We start from the raw sequence: 19,630 nt of genomic DNA, 5'->3' as shown, positions 1-19,630 counted from the left end.
TGCCTGATGTTTAGACTGTATGATAAATGGACTAAAATGTTTAACAGCTGCGGCAATGCACAAGGCCTCAACCTCACAAGGTAACCAGGTAACTTGATGTTTTCTCAGCTTGGCACTGAAAAACCCAGAAAGGTGAAGCCGGTTCCCACGCATGATGTACAGTGTAGCGCCAATACCATGTTTAGTCACAGAGCCGTCTGTAACGATCCAAAGTACATCGGAAGCAGTTGGTAAGGTAATTGACTTGTTCGTTGATAGGGATGCTTGAGCATGGGAGAATCGTTCTTCCAGTTGATCAGTCCAGTTAATTTTGTCCTTTGACTGTTGACCTGCAACTGCATTTTCTAGGGGTGCTAGGAGATGTGAGCAGTTTGGGATGACGCGGCCCAACATTTTGTAGGCTCCTAGGAAAGAACGGAGTCCAAACACAGTATCTGGCCGCTTGCATGAGGCTAACACAGCAACTCTGTGAGGACTTGCTGATATCTGTCCCTGGGACCAAGTCCATCCAAGTATGTTTGTAGAACGAGGGCAAATGATAGTTTTTGATGGGGACAAGCGAAGGTTACAGCGTTGTAAAGATTCCAGAATACGCGACCAGTTTGCCAATAGCTCGGAAGGGGTAGTGCCACCACAATACAGGTCATCTGCTAACTTGGCCACTATGCCGTCCTGTAGGCAGTCACCGAGAACACGACACATCATTTCCTCCAAGGCTGTTTCAGATCCTGGCATTCCCATCGCGCAGCGCGTGTACACTCTAACCCCTCTGAATGGGGTAGCTACCCCACAATACTTCATAGATGATCTAGACAGTGGGATTTGATAGAAAGCACTTGTCAGGTCTGTTACAATTATATACCGCCATTGGGCAATCCTGCGTAAGGTGGAGTCCACGTCGGGCATCAAAGATGGTTGCGGTTTGCTGTAACGTCCAACGTCCTCAAAAGCTGTCACGAGTCGGAAGCCACCGTTAGGCTTTTTCACGAGGAATGAAGGGTTTAGATATTCTGCTGTGACACCGACATCTTCGGGTTTGCGGAATACACCTTGGTTCTCTAGCTCATCAAACTTTTGCTGTAAGGTGACTAGCTTATCACGTGAGTATTGTGGAATCCTGCCCTTTCTCTGTGGCGGTTGCACTGGACCCATGTTTATTTTGGCTTCAAACTGTCCTGCAGCACCATTATAACCTCTGATATCAGGGTTGAAAATATTGTCAAACTGGTTGATCTTGTCACGAAAGGCCTGTTTGATGTCCTCTGGTAATAAATTGTCAGGATCAAGCTTTACCAGGTCTGAATGGGGAGTGCGACATGTACTGGTCGTCTGGACGATAGGGATGGTTTTATCAGAGTCAGACATAGGCGTAGTCTCCATTGTACAATGACCGACTTGACAAAAATGTTCGTGTTTACGAAGTAGCTGTGGCTCCTGGGTATGGTTAGGAATGCGAATAGTGCCTCCAACAGCTTCCACGATGGTCGGACACGGCCAATCTGGTGATGAACTTTTGTGATTGGTGTGAGGCTCTAAGGTTAGTGTGCTCTCGGGGTCAAGGTTATCTGGGATTTTAACTTCCACATAGGAGCCAGGCCAAATGACTGTTGAAGTTGATCCGGCTCTCACAAGATGGGTTTGAGCCCTGCGAACATGGTTTTGAGCTGTATCTGGATGTGCGTTACCATAATGCACTGTACAATCATCGATCTTTATTTCTTGTTTAGCTGGTCGTATGGATATGTCGTTGACACTCATAAATGGGATTCCTGCGAGGATATCAACATCAATGTCGTCCACCACTAGAGCTTCCAAGTGAAGATCACAACCATTCCTTGTCAATGTGAGATGAGTTTCACCAACTATACGAAGTGGTGTGATGCCATCTGCCTGAAGTGCATTTTGGTTACTTTTTTTTATGAAAGCTCCTATTCGTTCGGCGACGGGAGTTTTTATCATACTGACTTCTGCACCGGTGTCCAAAGTAACTTGGATTGGAAAATGTTTGTGGAAGACCTTCATTTGAGGGGACTGCTTAGTGCTGACACGGCGGGTAGACGAAACTGCACGTTGGTTATGGGTTGGACCCACATTGCAATCAACGTCTGCATCAAACTCGGTGTACTCACTTACTTCAGTGTCATCAGCGGCATAATTGTCTGTACAGTAAGCTTGTCGGGCTTTTGTCATGAAGCGCCGGTCCTCTTCAGGTAGGTATTTACATCCGCTCAGGAAATGGTTAGTATTTGGCCTTGTTTACACAAGGCACAAGTCTTGCTAAATCGCTTATGTTGGAATGACATCGGGCGTAAATCGTTGTTTGCTGGTATACTTCTACGAGGAGCAGTACGCAAAACCTTAGCCTCAGTAGAGGTGTGTATTTCATCTAAAAGGCTGTCGAGGGCCTGTGAGATTTCGGGCTTGAGGGATGCGAGTGTTTGAGAACGCAGAACAGTGCCATAACGCTGTTTCACCAATGATGGAAGGTCTTTATGAATTTCCCTCAGCCATGTCAGTACGATTAAATTTTCCAACGTTGGTGACATTTCTTCGTCAGCTCCTGGGATTTCACCATGGTGGCTTATATTTCCATCAACGCGCAATAAATTGTCCTCGATGAAACTGTTCAAACGTTGGAACAAGTCCTCAGCACGTTCTCCTGCCTCGAGATGGATGTTATTGAAGTCCAAAAAAATGAGAGCCTGTGGACTGAAACCCATAGTGCATGCGAATTGCTTGCCATATATTTGTTAATGATGTGGCGGTTTTGACAATGGTGTTCCTCGAAATTATTGGGCAGAAGTTGGCGATTTGACCAAGCATAAGCTCGAGATGAGTCACTTTTTGAGCTGCTGTGCGCCGATTTGCCTCCGGAACAGGTTCGGCGTCGTCGACCATTCCTCGTAATGGGTTATCAGCAGTTTTCTTTAACCAAGTAAACCCGTCTACAAGGAATGCTGCAAAGTTCCTGTCTAGAGATAATGTGTATTGTAAGTTTTGTCGCCATGCTTCAAATGACGTGATCGTCTCTTGTTTGGTAAGTGACCACTGCTTTGGAGCTCTATTCATTGCCATGATGTTAAAATTATTGTACGTACGTGTGTTCAATGACGAATAACAGTTTCCGTACTAACTGTGATTATCTCGCTTCGCTTTGCGGGAGTGTCAATAATACTTTCCTCCATACACTTCGGAAGGTTTAGAGACGTAGATAGGTAATCGCCGCTGCCACCACGCCAGTATTAAGAAAACACAATAAGACAATCAGTCTCTGAACACACTTTATAGGCTCCACATGGTTACACGGAAGTCACAACCGAGCGCGATCCCCAAGGGGAGTAACTCTAGACTATTGATTACTAAAGGTCGCGCACCACCAATAAACCACAACCCAACATCCATACATATTGTATGGTGGCGCTGGAAACAATCTAGACAGTTAAACAATACCTGAAGATGTAAGATTTGTCGAGTTTCTCTACAGGTGTGTACTTAATGTGTCAGTAATTAATGTACTGATGCGATAATACGCGACAGGAAACACGAGTTCAGCCTACTGATGATGGCTAATTGTTAGTTATATAGCTATCCCCTGTAACGGTGTATTGACTTGGGGGACGTCACTAGGTGTATGTATCTATTACAGAACTAGTTGTCTTTGTAAAGTGGTCGGTCAATACTCCACACTGGGACTATAACCTATCAGCACGCTTTAATCTCAATATTGATATATCAGTTATCAATATAGAATGAATCATTAATGTATTGACATATATTTATTTACATAAACGTAAAGGTGTTAATTTAGTTCTCAGTGTCCGTCCGGAGACAATCGTCCATCATATTGTTGACCCTGAAAGGAGAGACTGAAAGAGAAAGAAATGGGAAAGCAACACCCAAGGTAGACTGGCCCCTTGTCTATTCAATATTACAATTATAAATAAAACTGAGCTTTATGAATTTGGTCTCTGGGATATGTCTGATCCTTACTTTCAAACTAGGGGCAGATAATCTAGTTTTATAATTAAGTTTGGCACTTTTAAACCAAAAAACTTAGGGTCTGATGGTCAGTCTACACCACAGCCTAAAGCTCCATTTAGACCCTATTGATGCAAAACATGGTCAATGGTTTTAAGGAAGGGACTGTTGATGATGCCGACATTATAGTGCTACCTCACTGAAACATACTGCCGAAATCACCATGCAATACACCACACTCGATCACATTATACAGACAACGGGCGAACCAGTCCTCCTACTCCCAAAATTAACTCCATACATACTGTATAATGTGGAGAAATTGTTTAACATTTATAAATTCCCTTAATAAAGTGTCGACGGATAAAGTTTACGTTAAACATGAAGATCTCAGTGAGAGTAAGTGTTGTGTCACTAGTGAAACCTTCACTCTGAACAACTGAACAATTGCATATTTGTCGATCTACGTACCACTTCACACTTTAAGAGGGCTGCCTTTTCACTGTTAGCAAGGTTCTTCTTACCGATAATTACACCTCCACTGCCACTCAACAATGTAATTTGGAATATATGTTCCAGGGCAGGCTCCTGCTGCTTGTCAATACTCTTTTAATATTAGGGCACCATAGGGGGAAAGTATCATACTTTAGCCACTCATTCATGTTAGATTCACACATACTGTATGTGTGAATCTAACATGAATGAGTGGCTCTGAAACATACATTCATGCGTTCTCCTCGAGCACTAGTTTTCACTTGTAATTTGTTGATAACGTATGGAAATGCATAACAGATTCTAAACCCATTCAAGCGATAAGCGAATAGATTTCATTACATCTGAGTTGCATTATATTTTAATATATGGTAATTAAAAGTATTAAATATTAATGTATAATAATAGCAATAACACTCGTAAAAACAAAGTTTTTGTCCTACTGTTTATGATCGTGGCTACTGTAGCTAAGTAGCTGGCGATCGATGAGTAAAGAGATACCCTTTTACTGGATGTCCCTTGGGCCTTAAGGAGTCGATAACGATGCTTTAACAAAACCAACAACGATTTAGTAACAGGTGGTTGAGCTCAATAGCGATACATTATCACAGCTTAAAGCAACATGTTTAGATAATGTTGGGACGTTTTTAATGAGACACAGATCCATACTCGTCAGCGTTAAGTTGGAAGTCGCCTGGAGAACATCACAGAACAACATTAGGATATGATTGTTGGCGTAAGTGTTTCTGATTGAGTTGGTATAGTGTGTAAGTGAGGATGTTAATACGGCTGTGTATTTGACCGGGGTAGCATGTCCTCAGAGGTGAGTGCTGTTAGTTATATACATACACAAGGCATCAGGAGTAACGTGATTTATGGGACATAACCCTCCATATCTCAAAACAGAGCTCAAAGGTCTTCAGCCATTCATCAAAGTTTTCGTGTTTGATGGTGGTTATCGGACATATGTTACACTTCCATTACGAACGTTCCGGTTACGGGTTTCCGGAATATACTGCCTTGTCAGGTTAGTACTGTATGGGCGCAGATCAAGGATAGTGAGCTACTACCCATAGATGGTTGGTCGTCACGCAATCTATCTATGATCTCTTGCTTCTTCATTTGTAACAAATAGAAAATATATTTATTGCAATCATTAGTATGACAATATTGAAGATATTTATTGGTGATGTCTGTATATTTTGCTACTTTTGTAAATTGTAAATGGTATTCAGCTTAAAAAAAAGTTGAATTAAGAATTATTTGCTTAAAAAAAACAAAAACGACCGACTGCTCGATTTATTTGTGATGTATAATGATTTTTATTCAAGTCAGAAATTTGCTTCCGTGGTGTCCTTAATCAAGCACTGCTGCGTATGTACGTTGTTGATAAAATATATATTCTGTCTATTTTAACGGATCTGCATTTTAGCCTATGTACATATACAATAGCCAGCTTAGTGGGCTGGTTTATTATCTATTTCATGAAAATATCGTTTCTACTTTTAGAGTCTACTTTCACAAAATGCATTTCTGAGCAAAAGTTAATCAGGATTCGGATTATAATAATCCCTAAACGCAAGAAAGTATAGAATTTCGAACAGTATATTCTTACGCTTGGCCATTTTGAAAAGACTACTCGGCGTTATTCTCCAGACATTTGTTGTTATCTGATGAGGTTAGAATACGAAATGTAATCGTTTGTACAGCAATACCAACTTAAGAGTATTTACCCACGGTTATCATAATAACTGCTTATTCTGCCGTCGCTTCATTTGCATTCGAACCGACGGAGTTAAATGTACGAAATGCTTATATATTTTGAATAATATCTGTCCGTTTGGGGCCCTTAATGAGTTAATAATTTTAATGGACAACAGCAGCTTCCAGTATTAGATTATAGATGTGTGTAAGGATATATGATTTCCGAATCATGATAGGAAAATAAAATACTGAGTTTAAAAAGTTTATCACATCAAACAAGCTCAATACTGGCAGAGGAGTTCATCAGTATAACCTTTTAAGAGATCATATCCCAAAATAAGGAAACACAATAGAGCACTTGGTATCTGGAACGATCTACCACGAGACATTTTGTAGTAAACTGATTCAAAATAGTATAAGGAAATATATAACAGTTGATGCCGGTCTATAATAATATATTTCCAACAAGTGATTCCATGCCAAATGTACCTACTGATTCACGTTCTATCAGAGATATTCGTAAGTCACAATGTAACCTAAGCTTCTCGTGTTAACAATAAGAGTGTGTATTGGTTTATTGTCGTATTTGCCTTCTTGTTCCTCAGGCGGCACATTATCTGGATATAGTTATATTAAATGGGATATTTCTGTAGAACCGTTTAACAGAACCACTTTTCTTTGACGGTACAATAAGTCAAAAATTACAGTTGTGCATTGCTGTCACGATATCAAAATAAACGAAAGCCTATGGATAGATCTTTACATTGCAATGTTCCATTTATCTGATGTGAAAATTCGCCGTTTCGGTACTGCTGGTCTGTGATATATTATTCTGGGCAGTGTATAATACAGTGAATTAAACTGTTGCTGTTCGGTGCCATGTACAAAGTCTGGACTCGCGATTTGATTTTTGATATATATTTGACTGTTGCTGATCGGTGCCATAGACAAGGTCTGGACTCGCGATTTGATTTTTGATATATATTTGACTGTTGCTGATCGGTGCCATGGATAAGGTCTTGACTCGCGATTTAACTTTTGATAGAGATTTTGACTGTTGCTGTTCGGTGCCATGGACAAGGTCTTGACTCGCGATTTAATTTTTGATATATATTTGACTGTTGCTGTTCGGTGCCATGGACAAGGTCTTGACTCGCGATTTGATTTTTGATAACGATTTTACTGTTGTTATTTGTCCATGGACTTGTGTTAGGTTTCCAATGTTTAGTAGTGGCCATTCACTGCCGATGTCCAACGCCATGTTAATGTACCAGTGTGTTAGATTGGTCGTGATTTGGCTGTAGCTGTTCAACGCCATGCACTTGTTTTACGGTGCCTAATTTCCTATATAGGACGAATCTTGAGAGTCGGAATGATATGCTGTGTTTATTTATACAGTTATCCATGTTTACATTGTGCCTTCTAGAACTAACATCCATTCACACTGTTTGGACATTATTAGCCTGCCGTTGCCAGGCTGAGGTGGTTATACGTAAATACTGCTGTAGCTTTCGTCATCATATATTACTGGATGCAGGAAGTGACTTTTATTATCGGTGTCTGTTTCTTAGAGGTGATCGACATTTATCTTATCTCCAAGCGTTTTTTATCGTGTTTTATTGGCTTGTGTCATAACACGATGGACGGGATCACGAAGACAAGGTAGGCAGATTTGTGTGTTTGCCAGACTGTCCATATTCTGCTTATATAATTTGGGTAGTATACAGTCTGAAGGACACACTGGAAAATTCCTGTATGTTTATACTTTAAATATTTATACTATTGAATACCCTATTCTACCATCTGTTTCGTTTAACATGTGTACAACTTTTTTTCTTCAAAATGAAATTTCTACTTTTAGATTCGTTTTGTGACATTACTGTCAATTACGTTGAATTGTAACATTTCAATTAGTTTTGGCGGTAAAGTGGTAATGAATGTTAATCTACTTCATATACTGTAATGTTGCATTTTGTGACTGTTCAGATCTTTACAGGCTTTTGCAAAATTTTGAAACAAAAATTTAAAACAGTAGTTTTCACAGAAATTATGCAACATATCATAATTTTTCTCTCTTAATTTTATTGTATCTCCGAATCTTAACAATATTGGGTTATGTATTCCGATTCAGTAGAACAATTGCCAGACCTTTACTACTTTGTTGTGTATAATCAGACGTTATTTTTTACTCCAATAATTCGGTGATACAATGTAGCAAAAGTACAGCGTAAAAGATAAACGAGTACTGCAGTACGGCCATTTAGGTAACTGAAGCATTGTGAAATATTGAAGAGATTTGGAAAATACTGAAGTGATTTGGAAAATGCTATATTTCCTAGCAGTGATAAACATCAACATTTACATTAGGTTTGGCCAATATGTTCTGATATTTGACGTACTGAATTGTCTGTGGTTAACACTCATCACATGGTCATAAATAGTACACTTTCCCTCTGATATATGTGATAAAGCAGTAACATCTTTATTACAAAATATCAACTTACGTAATAGGGTACATTTGGTAAATTGATATGTATACCTAATTAGAAATACTGTTTACAGATACACCTTCTCAAAACGAATATAGACTGTAAATATGACCTGATGTGCACGGCATGCCTTTGGAATTATTCTGGGAAGTTACATGTATATAACATAACTTTAACCTCTGTTTAATAGTTTCGATCCTCGCTGTTGAAAATGTCGTCTCCGAAAGCAAACAGAGTAATTCTGTAAATCTGCCTGCAGTCAGACAAATAGTTTTGTCTGCGAGCTTCCTTTGATAAACTGCTGCACTTCCTTTGAAGTGTATTAAACTAGTGGCCTTCGAAGTTCGTGCTTCCTTCCACATTTACATTTGATGTGGATTAGAAAGACATAATTTAAATGTTGTTTGTCCTATACGTCACAAGGAATTTGTAGATCTTTATTTTCATCGCAGTTATTTTCATTTCTCTAAGTTTTAGGGACTGTTTCAATATATTCTGTTGTGGCTATCTCGCTAAAGAAGAACGCATATAAATGTGTTTTTTCTCCGCAGTCTATATCTCGTATCCAATGAACACCTTCTTGTGAATCGTCGACCTGTATTGTTTCCGTTCCCTTCATTTTGCAGACATATATATCATTGTATAAAATCAAACACATATTTCAAGATATTTAGGAAGTTTATGGCTATGAAGTTTATAGGTAACAAACTATAAGGAACTATATATATATGTATACACGGTATATCATATAATTGTTATTATATATAGCAAGACTATAGAGACTGGTTAAATCCGAAAGAAGAAAGTAAAGGCATGATGCCACTAAGAAAGTGAAAGTTACCCACTGTAGATTTAAATGAATGTAATTGTCATTTAGTGTTGAATTGTTTTGTCCTTTATTGCATATTTCACATGTATTAAGAACAATTATTAGATAATAATCATTGTATGGCCTGTGTTTTAATTGTTTATCGATAAATAGATATAGTATATAGTACATGTATACCTTTGGCACAGATAACGACGATAGTATCCCAAACGATAGTGTCAGACACATTTTGAATGGCTAGGAAAGGGTGTGGTACTGTTTCAATTGCAATGTGTCTGGAGTAGGTTTGATATATATTTTATTTACTTGAACATTTTTTTTAAAATTAAAAGAAAATCATCTTCTGAGTTGGTATATTTAGCAGTTGCTAAATGAAATGAACTCCATTTTATTTTTTGTGTGGTAAATTAATGCAGTCTTGTATCTACAGACTGAACCAGTACGGATACGTGTTTCTTGCATATGTGGAGGTGTACGGCTAAAGAAGATGTTTTGATATGATCAACTGGAAAACAACCTCTGTCAAAATAGCATATGGTCTGCTTGTTTTGATTCCCAATTTATAACGAAGAAAAGTCTAGCGGAGCAGTCCTGCTGTGTGTACACCTTCAACATCACAAATTAGACGGCTTGAACCCAAGACGCCTTCTCCATCATTAGTTTAACGTCATTCAATAATTATATTAGCTCGTGTTGTTATAAACATATACAATTTCTCCAGGTTTACAGGGTATGTTTCCTTCAATTGTTTGTTTATCTAATTAATGAAATTATGTATAGTTAATAGGTTTGTTATATATGTGTATTACCTCTTTCTCTGTGTTTACCTTATAAACATATTGTCAGGACACTATGATACTTTACCATTTCTTCAGTAATATAGTAGTATGACATTGGCGAGACCACCCAGAGAAGTGGACCTCGTGGCCTGTGTAAAGATCAATCCGTCTCCCTAATCTACCTAGAGATCTACACTGGCACTGTTGTACTGTTCATTTCACGACCCGGAAATTTCCTTATTCTCAATACAATATGTGTTTAATGAAATTGGCGGTCCTATCATACCGTAGCTGACTATTGTCAGGCTGGAATGTGCGGATTACCATTGTCGGCTATTGGTCAGAGGCCTGGCAGATGGTTTAGTGGTATAGGCCTGTTGTCGCCAGTTTCTGAATTCCGACAGAGGCAGAAATCAATGACGTATAATGAGGACATTATACTGCTGAGCCGAGCTTTATTACCAAAGAATGTCGTATTTTATGATACGGGTAAATATGTTAAGTTTCTAAATCAACACGCATGTGTCATCAGTGTACTTACGAATATTGTACCACACAGACAAGAGCTCACGGAACTGTCGAATATTGTACCACGCAGACAGGTGTTCTTGTAATTGTCGCATATTGTACCACACACAATCTCCTATCATTGAGTAATCTCATTTTAGTTATCATTGAGACAGCTCATATCAACCAAGTTATCATTGAGAAATCTCATTTCAACCAAGTTATCATTGAGAAATCTCATTTCAACCAAGTTATCATTGAGAAATTTCATTTCAACCAAGTTAACATCGAGGCATGTCATATCAGCCAAGTTTTCGTTGAGGCATTTCGTATGTACGAAGTTTTCGTTGAGGCATGTCATATCCACAGGCGCTTGCATAGAAAATATCACTTTCGATTTTTTTTTGATATGACAGCGGTATGTGTAATGTGTAAGAGGGTTTTTTTTGATATGACAGCGGTATGTGTAATGTGTAAGAGGGTTTACACATTACACATACCGCTGTTATATAAAAAAAAAATCGAAAGTGATATTTTCTATGCAAGCGCCTGTGGTCATATCTACCAACAAGTCAACATTGAGGCATGGCATATCAGCCAAGTTTTCGATGATGCATGTCGTATCTACCAAGTTTACTAATTACTAACTGTAAATTGCTGCAAGGTACAGTTGTATCGTCCTCATAGGTCTCTAGAGTTACGCTAGAGCAAAAAGTGTGGAAATCCAGAAGTCTAGTAAGGAAATCAAAATAAGCCTGAACAAATGCTCAAATGTAGAAAGCCGGGCACTTATTTCTCCTTTGAATCAAATTATTTTTTTTTCAATATTAGATCATATTAAAATGCATAAAATATGTGTATATATTCCGAACCTGTGGAATGTTTATATGAAATAAAAAGTGCAGGTAATACCAAACAACAGTGTAATATCAACCAAGCTATCGTTATGCCATCACTGATATTTGTAACTCAATACAAAGACTTGTAATAATCAGGTAAATGAGTGTATCAGTCTGCTCAAACAGGATACACGGTTAACGTCGGATACGCCCTTCACGTCAAGGCCGTCACGTGACCAGATAACACAATGCTCGTATACTACTGTGGTAGGATGTCCGTCAGCGGAAGTTCTCCGGCGGCTAGTGTCACACATTTAGCTGGATTACATTGCTAATTGAATCCTCACTCGGATGACGTTGTTTAAGGATTGATAATTACATTTCATTGGGTATGAAATCAGGAGGTCAGGAATGGTACGAACCTTAATTGTTTGATCTTTTTTTTCTTTTTTGTTCACCTTTGTAATAATACATGTCTTGTCGTTCACCTGTGTAAAAATACATGTCTTGTCATTCACCTTTGTAAAAATACATGTCTTGTCATTCACCTTTGTAAGAATACATGTCGTGGAGTATTTCCTAGGATGAACTCAGTTTATTTTTGTTTGTGTAATTTGATTAGATGATTTGGGAATCCTAGTGTAGTGAGCATATTTACTTGAATTGGCATGTCAGGTAAGCTGAATTGTTATGTAATCATTTATGTCGGGTAAGCTGAATTGTTATGTAATCATTCATGTCGGGTAGGCTGAATTATTATGAAATCATTCATGTCGGGTAGGCTGAATTGTTATGTAATCATTCATGTCGGGTAAGCTGAATTGTTATGTAATCATTCATGTCGGGTAGGCTGAATTGTTATGAAATCATTCATGGCATTCACACTCTTAAATATATCATCAGACATGTTCAAACTACTAAAATGTGATGCATATCATTATCTTTAACATGCATTAGAGCCATGATATTTCTAATAACCACTCGGCGACATAAATAGTCAATCTCGATTTCTGCAGTTTTATACTTTTTTGCGAAATATATACTGTATAGAACTGAAGTGTTACATTTCTCGACACGCCTTTTCCGGTAAATACTGTCATAGTTTGTGGCGAGTTTTCATAAAGTAACATGATGCCTGTATATTCTAACGATTGGACATCAGATAATTTCCTTTTCATATATTTTTCCTTTTTTTTTCCACATTTCTGTCACGTTGAAAGCCATAATTATTGATAACCTTTATATGTCGTAATCATCTTTGTATCATGCCATGAAGGATGATAACAGGAAAGTGCTGCATACAGAGTGTGGTAGTGATAAGATATCAAGTGGGGGAAATCTTCACCTCCCATTTACCACTCCTGCATATCAAGTATGTAGTCTAGTTAATTATCCATTGTTTAAGTATGATCATTGTATGTGCATGATGAGTGCATATAGACGTTGGCACCATCCATGTAGTCACACTAGTTGGCAGCAGTTCTATGGCGTTGTGAAATAATCCAACACACCTCAGGGTTACCAGGTTTGAACCTATTGAGACGTACATTTGTCAAGGAGGTCTGTTTATATTCAGCGGTTGTGGATGTAATTTTATGGTGAATGAATGGCACAGACGCAAAGTATTGCACAATGATGTTATTAGTAACCCGTTCTGCACCAATATATCATTGTGTCATCGTTATCTCGGTGACGGCGCAGACCATGGCAGTATATATACCACAGCTCCTTTCCTAATGTCTTATCTGTGCTGTATATACATGTTGTAAACGTAGATAGGTTTGATATTTTCAACATACGCGAAAAAAACCACTGAAAGTTTATTTTGCACCCAACTTTATATTTCTGTATGACTACTATAGTAAAACGATCAAAGGATATCAGCTCCGCGGAACTCGGGTTGCATCGATAGTAAATGGGATTTGCATTGCTGCTCGTAAATTCTTCGTTTAGTATGTTCCCTAGGGGACAGTGTCTATGGTAAAAGGTGATGAACATAAACTGAACATTTTGTTTATTGTTTTCAGATGGCCTTCCTCGACCTCCCTTACAATAGGTCCGACCGTCGTTGCTAAAGAACAAGAGGAATCGCATGTTCGATGAATTTGATATGAATACGCCGACATCCAATATGGCGGATGACTTTACATCTGACTCTCTTGGACCTACTAGTGTTGATACCACCACGTTATTGACGACGCAGGTGATGGCTCTTGCTTCTACTTCAACACATATGAATTTTTCAAACAATTCAGATCATGCGATAGCACCGGAAGTAATGATACGTATGCTCAGTATCGGAAAGTTCGAACGTCTGGTTCCCGCCGTCATATATACCGCTATTCTGATGGCGATCGGCACTCCAGGTAACGCCATTGTGTGGTTTATATATTATTCCAGATGGAGACGAAGCTCTACCAGGATTTTTATCTTGGCGTTGGCCACATTGGATCTTATAAACTGCACTTTAACACTTCCAGTTGAAGTCTTCATGTTATTCAATTACATCGTGTTCGATCACAGCTTCATCTGTAAACTGTCCCGATTTACTACGTACACGTGTAACTGTGCGGCGGCTCTCATCCTCATAGCAATAGCTGTGGACAGGTATCAGCGGATATGTAAACCACACGAGAACGCGATATCTACCAGGACTTCTAAACTCATATGCTGGCTTTCCGTAATGTTGTCCCTATTGACAACATGGCCGTCCCTGGTGATCTACGGGACGCAGGATTACCCTTTACACGGCGTGGTGTTGAAGGTCTGTCTGATAGAAAACGCATACGTGTCCACGCCATACCCTCTGGCCTATTTCACCTTTAACTGCATCTGTACACTCATCAACTTCGTCACTCTCACTGTGCTCTACATATTAGTTGGTGTTCGCGTCTGCCAACGCTGGAAGTTCAGGTCCACTTCCGTTCGCTCGTTTTCCTCTGTTTCCATGGAAGATGACGAAGACTATCCGACGGAGAGGCATTCTTTAAAGAAACATAGTAAGCGTAGTGCCAGCACAGAACCGCCTCCAAGTCCACGTGCTGCCATCAAGATGGCGTTCATAGACCTTAAATCCACATTCAAACGTACTAAAAGTACCGTATCGGACAAAAGAGTGTTACGAATAGGTAAAACGACACTCATGCTTTTTCTTGTGACTCTGGTGTACATCGTCAGTTTCTTACCGTTTCTCGGCATCGCCATACACCGTTCTATTAACCCTTCGGCCTTTGACGGACAACAAAAGGCTAACGAGATGGTGTACCACGTGTTCCTAAGGTCGTATCTCCTTAACTGTGCCATCAACCCAATCATCTATTCATTTTGTAATGACATATTTCGGAGGGAGTGCGTCATACTCTTTAAGAGAATTTTCTGTTGTAAAAAGACGCATTAGACCATTTTTAATATATATAGACCAAAACTTTTTATTTTTAAATTCAAAACTATGTCGAGTTATGTTCATTAAGTATATTCTTAGTGACATCCCAATGAAGATCGAACGGCGTTTAATGACAGTAATATAATAGAGTATGTAATATCGCGTAACCTTCTGGTTCCTGTAACACTCGACGACTCGTCAATGTCGAAAATCAGAAATATTTTCGGCTACACAGCCAGAATCAAAAAAAAAAAATATATATGCGAATGCATGTTTATTGAACATTGTTCATCTATGTAACAGCATACACCATAATCATATCTTAGTAGTAAATGAAATTTGACCATGTATAGGCCTACACATAGTCTACCCTAAAATAAAACGGATAGCGGATGGGTTTTTTTCCCACTGAACTTTGATTAGAAAAATACATCCGCTATCATTTTAGTTTATGGTAGAGCATGTGTATACGAGTTCGAATTTCATTAACTGCTACAATGCTATCGATGAAATTGTCAATGATTGTTTTCCTGGAGAGTGGCGAGTGAGACAGGATGAGTGATGTCTGCGACAAGGTTTGTGGCGCGTGTACAGTGATAGTGACGTACGAAGTAGAGATAGTAACGTGTGTGACAGTGGTAGTGACGTACGAAGTAGAGATAGTGACGTGTGTGACAGTGGTAGTGACGTACAAAGTAGAGATAGTGACGTGTGTGACAGTGGTACTGACGTATACGAGGTAGAGTTAGTGACGTGTGTGACAGTGGTAATGACGTACGAAGTAGAGATAGTGATGTGTGTGACAGTGGTAGTGACGTACGAAGCAGAGATAGTGACGTGTGTGACAGTGGTAGTGACGTACGAAGTAGAGATAGTGACATGGTGACAGTGATACTGACGTACGAAGTAGAGATAGTGACGTGTGTGACAGTGGTAGTGACGTACGAAGGAGAGATAGTGACGTGTGTGACAGTGATACTGACGTACGAAGTAGAGATAGTGACGTGTGTGACAGTGGTAGTGACGTATACGAGGTAGAGTTAGTGACGTGTGTGACAGTGGTAGTGACGTATACGAGGTAGAGTTAGTGACGTGTGTGACAGTGGTAGTGACGTACGAAGTAGAGATAGTGACGTGTGTGACAGTGATAGTGACGTACGAAGTAGAGATAGTGACGTGTGTGACAGTGATACTGACGTACGAAGTAGAGATAGTGATGTGTGTGACAGTGGTAGTGACGTACGAAGCAGAGATAGTGACGTGTGTGACAGTGGTAGTGACGTACGAAGTAGAGATAGTGACATGGTGACAGTGATACTGACGTACGAAGTAGAGATAGTGACGTTTGTGACTGGTAGTGACGTACGAAGGAGAGATAGTGACGTGTGTGACAGTGATACTGACGTACTAAGTAGAGATAATGACGTGTGTGACAGTGGTAGTGACGTACGAAGTAGAGATAGTGACGTGTGTGACAGTGGTAGTGACGTACGAAGTAGAGATAGTGACGTGTGTGACAGTGATAGTGACGTACGAAGTAGAGATAGTGAAGTGTGTGACAGTGGTACTGACGTACGAAGTAGAGATAGTTACGTGTGTGACAGTGGTAGTGACGTACGAAGTAGAGATAGTGTCGTGTGTGACAGTGGTAGTGACGTACAAAGTAGAGATAGTGACGTGTGTGACAGTGGTACTGACGTATACGAGGTAGAGTTAGTGACGTGTGTGACAGTGGTAGTGACGTATACGAGGTAGAGTTAGTGACGTTTGTGATAGTGGTAGTGACGTACGAAGTAGAGATAGTGACATGGTGACAGTGATACTGACGTATACGAGGTAGAGATAGTGACGTGTGTGACAGTGATACTGACGTACGAAGTAGAGATAGTGACGTGTGTGACAGTGACACTGACGTATACGAAGTAGAGATAGTGACATGGTGACAGTGATACTGACGTATACGAGGTAGAGTTAGTGACATTGGGACCGTGATAGTGACGCACTAGCGATAGTGACATATGAAGCAGAGATAGTTACTTTTTGGGAAGGAATAATGACGTACGAGGTAGGGATAGTGACGTGTGTGACAGTGATACTGACGTACGAAGTAGAGATAGTGACATGGTGAGAGTGGTAGTGACATATATACGAGGTAGAGTTAGTGACATTGGGACCGTGATAGTGACGCACTAGCGATAGTGACATATGAAGCAGAGATAGTTACTTTTGGGAAGGAATAATGACGTACGAGGTAGGGATAGTGACGTGTGTGACAGTGATACTGACGTACGAAGTAGAGATAGTGACGTGTGTTACAGTGGTAGTGACGTACGAAGTAGAGATAGTGACGTGTGTGACAGTGGTAGTGACGTACGAAGTAGAGATTGTGACGTGTGTGACAGTGGTAGTGACGTACGAAGTAGAGATAGTGACGTGTGTGATAGTGGTAGTGACGTATACGAAGTAGAGATAGTGACGTGTGTGACAGTGGTAGTGACGTACGAAGTAGAGATAGGGACGTGTAGGACAGGAATAATGACGTTTGACACAAGGATAGTAACTTGTGGGACAGAGATATCGACACGTGTGGCAGGCATAGTGAAGTACAGGCTAGGCATAACGACGTGAGGGTGACGTACAGTAAGAGGCAGGGATAGTGACTTGTGGGAAATGGATAATGACGACCAAGGTAGGGACAGTGACTAGTGGAACAGGGATATTGACATACAAGGCAGGGATATTGACGTACAAGGCAGGGATATTGACATACAAGGCAGGGATATTGGCATACAAGGCAGGGATATTGACATACAAGGCATGGATATTGACATACAAGGCAGGGATATTGACATACAAGGCGGGGATATTGGCATACAAGGCAGGGATATTGACATACAAGACATGGATATTGACATGCAAGGCAGGGATATTGACATACAAGGCAGGGACAGTGACGTGTGGGACAGGGATATTGACATACAAGGTAGGGATAGTGACTAGTGGAACAGGGATAATGACGACCAAGGTAGGGATAGTGACGTGTTGGACAGGGATATTGACATACAAGGTAGTATAGTTCCGTATGGGACCGGATAGTGACTTACGAGACAGTGTCGTGTGAGGTAGCGATCGTTAGGTATCCAGTCAGGGAGAACAACTGAGATGTGAATATGTTACCATACGAGGCTGGGAGAGTGTGGTAGAATCCACCCACTGTCTATTGATTTACATAAATTCGTGTCAAGAATTTATTTTTATAAAGATGGTCCCTTTTATGTAAATATAGTGTATGTAATATTTCAAAGCTCTCTGTGTTTTACGTACCTGTACATCATTATAGGTCACAATTATACGATTTTCTCTTCTAAACATGTTATACAATTTGCTTCAAACATAATAAAATATGTCGTTTAACTCTTTGTTTTCCATACGACAGTTAATATATTCATAAATGAGTATTTACAATGTTTGCATCCAATCCAGCCTATGTCTGCTGTTTATTTAAAAGAGCCGCCTTATAATTAATGATATATTATATACTTCAAAACAACCCAACTAAGTGGTGTTTTGGAGGTTACCATGGAAACTTTTTGGAGCTATATCTATGGACACCATGAGTACCCATTCTGTACTCTTACAGGTAACGTCATATAGTATCTGTGGATTAACGTAGGGCTGGTTTGATAAAAGATGTCAGTAAAAAGTGACACACATCACACAATTGCTGAACAAATGTCACATAGAAATTCAAGCTATTACATTTCTGTGAAATAGATAGTGATGACTGTCGTTTCAATTATTCGAAGGAATCATCTAAAATAATGAAATCGACAAAAAACAGTTGAAACAAAACATTGGATAAAGGTTATCGAATTCCCCTGTTTGTCCATTGTAGTGTGCTTGTGTCATGGTGTCCTATCATCTTTATCAAATCAGCGTTCTAAAGATCAATATAAATGTTCGTTTCTGATTGGATTCGCGTGCCAGCACTTGTGTATGGCTTATCATCTCTTAGTTGTCCCATTGTGACGGTGGAAACTCACATTATACCGATCCCTTTAAAGACAGGAAAATTTAGTACCATTCCTTAAACACGCAACACAGCGGTAAACAAATGCTGATGTACTTGTAACAAATGGGTTCCTCAGACCTGTTACAGGCATCGTCCAACTGAGTAAAATAGCATTGTACGTAAAAAATGATAAAGCACTGATTACCAATGTCAATCTGAAACAGCTTGCAATACAGTCTTACTAGCTGTATCATGAAATGTCCATAGCATGGAAACCAGTAAACCCCAGTAGGACAAACGGAGAATACAAAAGTAAAACACCAACAGGACATACGAACAATACAACAGTAAAACAGGACACACGGACAATGCAACAGTAAACACCAACAGGACATACGGACAATACAACAGTAAACACCAACAGGACATACGGACAATACAACAGTAAAACACCAACAGGACATACCGACAATACAACAGTAAACACCAACAGGACATACGGACAATACAACAGTTAAACACCAACAGGACATACAGACAATACAACAGTAAAACACCAACAGGACATACCGACAATACAACAGTAAAACACCAACAGGACATACGGACAATACAACAG

General features: G+C 39.6%; 1 protein-coding gene across 3 annotated transcripts in view; it reads left to right on the top strand.

The window, feature by feature from the left end:
* Window positions 1-18,413, top strand: part of LOC117323857 (tachykinin-like peptides receptor 99D) — a 33,397-nt gene extending 14,984 nt beyond the window's left edge. The window contains exons 1-2 of one of the 3 annotated variants that reach the window (XM_033879358.1): window positions 5,406-5,497; window positions 13,645-18,413. In XM_033879358.1, the coding sequence (XP_033735249.1) occupies window positions 13,710-15,014 (1,305 nt within the window). In that variant the 5' untranslated portion in view covers window positions 5,406-5,497; window positions 13,645-13,709 and the 3' untranslated portion in view covers window positions 15,015-18,413. Of the gene's footprint in view, window positions 1-5,405; window positions 5,498-11,910; window positions 12,032-13,644 lie in introns of those variants that run through there. The other 2 variants (XM_033879356.1, XM_033879357.1) reach the window with 2 other exon arrangements.
* The last annotated feature ends 1,217 nt before the right edge of the window (window positions 18,414-19,630 follow it).

This window comes from Pecten maximus, chromosome 3, assembly GCF_902652985.1.
Source record: "Pecten maximus chromosome 3, xPecMax1.1, whole genome shotgun sequence".
NCBI classification, from domain to species: Eukaryota; Metazoa; Mollusca; class Bivalvia; order Pectinida; family Pectinidae; genus Pecten; species Pecten maximus.
The sequence above is the reverse complement of the archived record's forward strand: the minus strand, read 5'-3'. Positions and strand labels throughout refer to the sequence as shown.